This window comes from Melanotaenia boesemani, chromosome 11 (assembly GCF_017639745.1).
Source record: "Melanotaenia boesemani isolate fMelBoe1 chromosome 11, fMelBoe1.pri, whole genome shotgun sequence".
Lineage (NCBI taxonomy): Eukaryota > Metazoa > Chordata > Actinopteri > Atheriniformes > Melanotaeniidae > Melanotaenia > Melanotaenia boesemani.
The window spans coordinates 34,718,974-34,726,167 of NC_055692.1; the positions used below are offsets into that span (position 1 = coordinate 34,718,974).

The 7,194-nt window shown below is 41.0% G+C and overlaps 1 protein-coding gene across 1 annotated transcript; it reads right to left on the reverse strand.

Annotated features, from left to right (window-relative positions):
• Nucleotides 1-1,719: 1,719 nt before the first annotated feature.
• On the reverse strand, nucleotides 1,720-2,811 carry ier3 (immediate early response 3). Its single transcript, XM_041998433.1, has one exon. It carries the CDS (start codon nucleotides 2,733-2,735, stop codon nucleotides 2,184-2,186), a length of 552 nt encoding a protein of 183 aa, XP_041854367.1. The 5' UTR covers nucleotides 2,736-2,811; the 3' UTR covers nucleotides 1,720-2,183.
• Nucleotides 2,812-7,194: the final 4,383 nt, after the last annotated feature.

Below are 7,194 nucleotides of genomic sequence, written 5' to 3' on the forward strand. Positions count from 1 at the left end.
GGTTTCAGTTCTTTAGAGGATCCTGGCATCTACACCTGAACAGTCCTATCAGAGGATCTACCTTCACTTGGATTAAACCAAACCTGACTGAGATGAGTTTTCCTTCTCATTTAGGGGATGCTTAACCCTTTTACTTGTGGTGGTGTCCCCCAAGGGTCTATTTTAGGACCAGTGCTTCTCTGTATGTGCTGCCTGTGGGATTTATTTTCAAGAAACAGAAAATTCCATTTCATTATCCTATAGATGACATTCAGGTGTTGAATGTGATGACACTCACCTATTGAACCCGGAAGTACATACTCCCTAAAATCATTATTTAACTGTATAAGGGACCTTAAAACCTGGCTGTGGCTAAACTTTCTAAGTCTGAATTAAAGTCAGGCAGAAAAGGTCAGATCCACTGAACAGGTTCATTCTTAAAACTTAAGTTGTTGTGCTGTCAGAAATTTGGCTCTGATGACTGAAACTCTTTAAGTTGGAGAAACTGATGAGTTGAGATAAGCAGCTTTTGTCAGCTGAGAGGGATTTCCAAGGTGAAAGAGCTTCCTGCTCATACCACATTTCCACTGATTATCTCTTCCTCCTCCTTTCTTCTCCTACGAGTTAAACTCCAGCAGCATACATGACATCTGAATTTAGAATGAATTTTTATTTCATTTATTTAATGTAGATTTATTCATTTCTATTTTCTTGTCAGTATTTTTATAGTTCTTAAAAGTGCTGTATGAATAAACTTTGATCTTAAATCTAAATCCTGCTTTAGACAGAACTTTTTCTTTAAAGGTTAAGATCAGTTCTAATCTCATCTAAAATAACTCAGTTGTTTTTTTTCCTGGGTTTATGAGCAGCTCATATACAGAAACACACTCAGGTGTGGGAAACTGGAACTTTCTCTGCCCTCCACCCTTTCATACCTCTTATATTACACAGAGGGGACACGATGATGACAATGATGATGATGATGGTGATGATGTCCACATGGCAACTATCAACATCAACATGAGGTTGCTCCCAGAAACCCTGAGGCAATGTTGGACCTCATAGAGAAGCCTCAAAGTAAATGTTTCGTGCTATGAGGTAATGCCTGACAGATGAACGATGAGTTGCTGCATATTCATCATTATAACAACAACATTACAACATTACACTGTCGTCTGCAGGGTGTTCAGATCAGACGGTGTTAAAATGTAATGTGATGCTGCAGCAGCTCTGTGCTTCCAATCTTATGACTCAGCAGATTAGCTCTCACAGATCAGACCAGATTAGATTCAAAATATGAGAGAAAGTCTGCAGAGGAGTGATTTCACTAAAATCAACCGAGATCCGACCGAACTCCTCCCAGCATCTACGGCTGCTCTGACAGCCTCTTCTCTTCTGGCTCAATGAAAAACCCACATGAAATCACATTAAATCTGCTTTGTTTTCAAAACAAAGCACTCTGAGCTCATATGAAGGGAAGGAAGAATGTTTCATGGATGCATCTGCATTTAAATGAATGTAAACATTTACTTGTCTTAATCTCCTTTATTAGATAATATAATATAATTATCTAATGTAACTGAAGGTTTTGCACGGTTTTTATGTTTGCAAAACTCATGAATGTTTTGTAGTTAAGAAAATGTACTGAAAAATGTTCCAGTTTGCAGAAAAATCAGTCTTGGGGGATTCAGACTGATTCCTGAAGGAAAGATGTTGTATTGAAGTTTGTTGTAATTATGAGGCAGGAAATATGAACTTCATTTAAAAATGTCTTTTATTAAAATTATTGTTCAATAAATAGTAAATAGAATAAATAGCTAAATAAAACATTTAAACATTGACATGTCAGTTTCAGGCTTGTTGGCCTCATGAGGAAAGTTTTCCATGACAGAAAAATAGACTTAGTCTCTAAGTGCAGTCTATGTGTAAATCACACATCAGTTCAAGTCTTCTTCCAGTTTAAGTCTTTTTAGTGTTCACAGTTCTTTTTCTCTCTCAGGTGTCCCTTATCCAGACTGGAAGTCCTCCCCAGCTGTGAGGAGGACTGCTGGCAGGAACACGCCGGCGCATGGAGCTCACTCGGTTGCGCCATGCAGGACGCAGCGTTCTTCTCCGGAGCTTCTCAGGATCACCTCCAGCTCGGCTTGTTTTCTTCACACAGTCCAAGACAAAGGCGGTTTAGGGTTGAACCATTCCCGGGAGCTTCAGTTGTCGTTGCCCAGTCTATGGTAGACCAGCAGGGCCACCATGTAGCTTTTCCCGGCGCTCTGCTCGAAGGAGCGGCTGGTGTCGGTGTTCTGGGCTGACTCCAGGCAGGCGGTGTCCGGGATGATCTGCTCTGCCTCTTTACAGCTGCTCGGTGCGGCAGGACTGAGGTCTGCCAGCTGATCCTCCGCTGACGAGAAGGAGAAGCTCTGGTAGTCGCTGATGGGGCTATCCATGCTCCCCAGCGGCGCGTCCGCGTACGGATCCTCAATGTAGATCTGCCAGAGGACCACCAGGCACAGGATGACCAGCCAGCGCTTGGCCTGGCTCCTCTCTGGGGGAGGAAGATGCATGCGGACTTTAGCGGGGTACATGACCCGGGTGCAGCGCTTCTTGGGTCGGATTGGCACATAGGAGCGCACGGCGGTGGCTGGAGCCGGTACCCGCTCGAAGGTGAAGACCTCCGGCTCCGTGCTGCGGGTCGCCACTCCGGGGAAGGCGAATCTCTCCCGCTGGACGGTCAGAGTGATGCTGTCTGATCGGCTGTACATTTTCTCTTACTTTTCTTTTCTGTGTTGGACTCTCGGAGCTGTAAGTAGTCTGATATGTCCGATCACGCTGTGTTCAGGTTTTATATCTTCTACTTCAGGTTGTCTCTTTTTCAGGAGACGCCCATATTTAAGCCACTCCCGGAGGTTGAGCCAGTCTTATTGCACAAGTAAGTAAAGAACCTACATTTTACCTAAAGTAACCGCTTTGCTCCGGTGGAGTCAGGCTATTCAGTGACTCACCGGGTTTGGTTACCTCATCCCGGAGGGAAGTGAGGGAAAGCCTGTCGAAATTCTCCAAGTGAAGGGTAAAAAACATAAACATTTAAACAAAGATGAGTTTTTTTTAAATGCTCACAATACGACATCCGTCTGCGTGAAGCTGATCAGATCAGTACTTTTCCCTCTCCGTGACCACATCTTCATGTTGGTGGTTGTAATGTCACGTCCACATGATATTCATATGATAAAAAGTTCCAGTTGCAGAAAACACACACTGTTGACTGTAAATTCAAACTTATTCTGCTGCAAACTTCCCTCAAATGTTCAGATGGATGATAAGATTAAAAAACTCATATTTTTATCCAAAAATCAAAAGGACATAAATTATTATCTAAATCGCCTGTAAAATATTTTAAGTGAGAAGAACAAAGCTTGACTAAAAACAGTTGAATAATAACATCTGTCCAGAAAACAGGTGTTTAAAAGGAGTTTAATGGTTCTGGAAACTAAACTAAATCATTTTCTGGCTGTGTCCATTATGTCTCCTGTTCAGGCATTTTGACTCAAACTTATCAAATTTACACAAATGAAAAAGATTAAAATCTGAATATTTTCTATAAATATCTCTTCTTGCTTAAACAAGAACATTAAGAGGAATTTTACACATTTCCCAACCAGCTGTGGTCACTTTGATGAAATCACAGGATGTTACAGACTGAAAGGAGGAAAGTTTTCTTGAATGAGTGTGTGTGTGTGTGTGTGTGTGCGCGCACACTTGCTTTATGATATGGACTAAAACCTGAGGGCACGCCAGCTTCTGAGGACTTCCTGTAAACCAGAGGACAATAAGGTTTTTCTACAGAAATAAACGTTAATTTGAGGGTCAGGATAGAGTTAACTTGGGAAAGATCAAGGGGGTCAAACATATGGTTCGGGGGCCAAAACTGGCCCACCAGAGGGTCCAGTCTACTAAGGGACTTGCTCAGTGGCCCACAACAGTGACATAATTAAGACTTTTATATTAGTATTGGTGACATGTCATTTTATAATAAAGAATAAAGCTTATATTTTCTCATCTTCTTATCTTATCTTTTCTTTTTTTTTTATCTTTTCTTATCTTTTCTTATCTTATCTTTTCTTATCTTATAACTTTACCTACTGACTAAATGCAATAATCTTCCATAAAACTGTAGAAGAAAACCACAAATAAAACCTTGTTCTGTCACGTTTAAAATAATATTTGTATTTTTGAAGTTTTTTTTATAGGTATATTAAATTAATTTATACATGCTAACGTATTTCATTAAACATTTAAACTGTGAAATTAAAAAAATGTCTCATGTAAAATTCAGTGTAGCTGGATTTTTATTATGGAAAAATGAAATGATGGAATTTTTCCTGGTAAAATGTTTTACGATTTGGGTTTTCCTGTTTTTTTCCGAGCTGCTGGAATACTACATTATTTTATGTATTTTTTTATTCTTTTTTTTAAACCTGTGATTAAATGTTTGGTGATTTTGTAAATCATTGTCATCTGGAACATGTAAATGTGTAACTAAAGCAAAATATTTTTACTTATTTTTACAATATATTACTTCTCTCAGAAATTTCTGGTTGTTCATATATTATCTAAAAGGACATTTCATTAAATGTAAACTTCTTGATAATTTACTTCTTTGTACTAAAACAAAGGGGAAAATGTGGAGTTTTTGTTATTTCTAGGTTATTGTTATGTTATTTTACTGGAGATCAGACTGTGTCACGGTTATGGACTTTATGTTTATGTTTTTAGATTTCTGGTTTTCTGTTCCTGCCTCGTTAGTTCACCTGGTCTGATTAGCCATCCACTTCACCTGTGTCTTGTTATTCCCTCTGTGTATAAGTACTCCTGGTTTTCTGTTATTCCTTGTCGGATCCTCACCACTCACTTATGCCTGTTCCCTCTGGTTAGTGTTTTCTGTTTTATCCTGTTTTGGATCCTGTAAATTAACCTTCTTGTACCTGCACCGAATCTGCCTCCTGAGCTGTCTTCCTGCATTTGGGTCCTCACCTCTTCCGACGCCCGCTATTCGTGACAGTAGGATCTGACCATACAAATGGACCCAGCAGGTTTGACGGCTCTCTTCCAGTATTGCGGTTCTGAGGTTGCCCACTGGTTCGCTACGGTGGAGGAGCCAGACCTGTGGTTACCTGATCCTCCTCCTACAAGGTCCAGGAGGAGGACATCCAGGCACCAGGGGAGGGAGCCCCTCGAGATCATAGGCTCTTTCCGACTGTAGGAACCTTTTGCAGTTCCTATAACCTTTTCAGGAACCAGGCCGTTTTTTCGCGCATTCCGACATATAGGAACTAGGGACCAAAGCCCCCAGTTCCTATAACCATTTTAGCTCCTACTCCGAGGCAGGGTCTGAACGGGGTTCTATAGGAACCCTCATGACGTAGGTGTTTGGTGACTGGTAGCTACGCCCCTTGCCAGATTTCCGCATTTTGTGTCCCCGCCACATTTAAAAAACACGGTTGCACATACGGACAAAAACAACAACAGAGCAAGCGATAAATGGACCGACGAGGAGGTCGAAGCTCTTCTGACCGTCTACGCCACAGAGGATTTTCAGAGAGGTTTTGAAGGTTCGCAGCGAAATATAAAAATATTCCTGACGATCAGCTCTCAGTCAGAGAACGCGGGATAACGCGAAGCAGCGCACGTAGAAAACTCACACAAGACTACAAATAAATTAAGGACCACGACAACCGGAGCGGGACGAACCGAAAAAACAGTAAATTGGACAGCTTGTACCACCGACATGTTTACTCGGGCAACGCCGCAGCAAATGACTCCTGCGTGCGGCAGGAAAAGCCAGTGTGATATGCAGCATATACACACATGTAAATAGTTATTTTTGCTCTGCTGTATTCACTATAAAAAAATAAATGACTTTGTAAAGAGTCTGAAGTTTTCAGTTTGTGTCTGTTAGATGTGCTTTGGCCACATCTATAAAATATTAGCTAATAAAAATATTGAGTAGTTATTAACTTATCACAGCTATGAAATATTAAATAATCCATCTTTGGACGCTACATCTTAAGTCTTATTTCTGGATGTAAATTACGTTAGTTTATCAACTTTATAACATGCTCCATATCACAGAACGAAGTTTATCATGTTTAACCAAGATCTGGCATCAAATTACACACCTGTAAACATTTCACCACCTTTTTATATTTTTACCTTCATCTACGCTAAATCTGTGTGACTATGTCCTCATAATTCTAAACCATAACTCAGTCACAACCAACCCTTCAGTGACGGATTTCTCCTCCACCTTTCTACTGATGATTCCATAAAACACACAAAGCTTAATAGTAGATGATGAGATCTTTATTTTACACATAACAAAAAAAAATGAACATATGATGCATTTTCTATGGAACATTTTCTCTTTAAATGTGTACATCTTGTATACATGTATGTTCTGTCTGTCGAACTTCCAGAACATGATGCTTATTATGAAGAGGTGTGTAGTGATTAGCTGGAAGGCAGGAGGTAAAGCATCCAGGCTGTTCTCCATCTCCTTCAGTATCTGCAGCAGGTGGTTGTGTCCATCCTCTCCAGTGCAGCTTCAGGCGGCCACAGATGTATTGAAATGTCTCCCTGGACATACAGAAATTCTCTGTCCACTGCTCATCGGTAAAATTGAGAACAACCTTTTCCCACTAGTTATCAGCTTTGCTCCGGACCAGCCGGACGGTGAGGAGTTCAATGAGCTGCAGCAAAGCAGAACACGAGTTACAATAAACCCGCCGTCTGAAATGTTTACTTATAAGACATGTATACAATCGGCGCATGTTTAATAAGTTAAACTTACACGTCGTCTCCTTTGTCTGCGGCGTATCTCCTGCCGCTGGATTCTTCATCTTCTGACTTTCAGGAGCCTTCCAGCCTCGACATGAGACGCCTGGTTGTATCGTCCATCAGTAACATCTCCATCAAGCAGAGCATGAACACTACGATCTCTTCGTTCTTCATATTAGCTTGCCGTGTTGTTTTGTTTTTAGCGGGGTTTGTTTTGTTGTTATTTGGGCTAAAGTCACACGTCACTGTCGCAGACGTCTGCGTCACATCGGTCCCACTACCGCCCCCAACTCATGTACGAATGCAACATGAAACAGTTCCCCTGGAGAAGGTAGTTCTTAGAACTAGGACAGTTATTAGAACTGCGTTCTTAGAACTTCTCTGTCA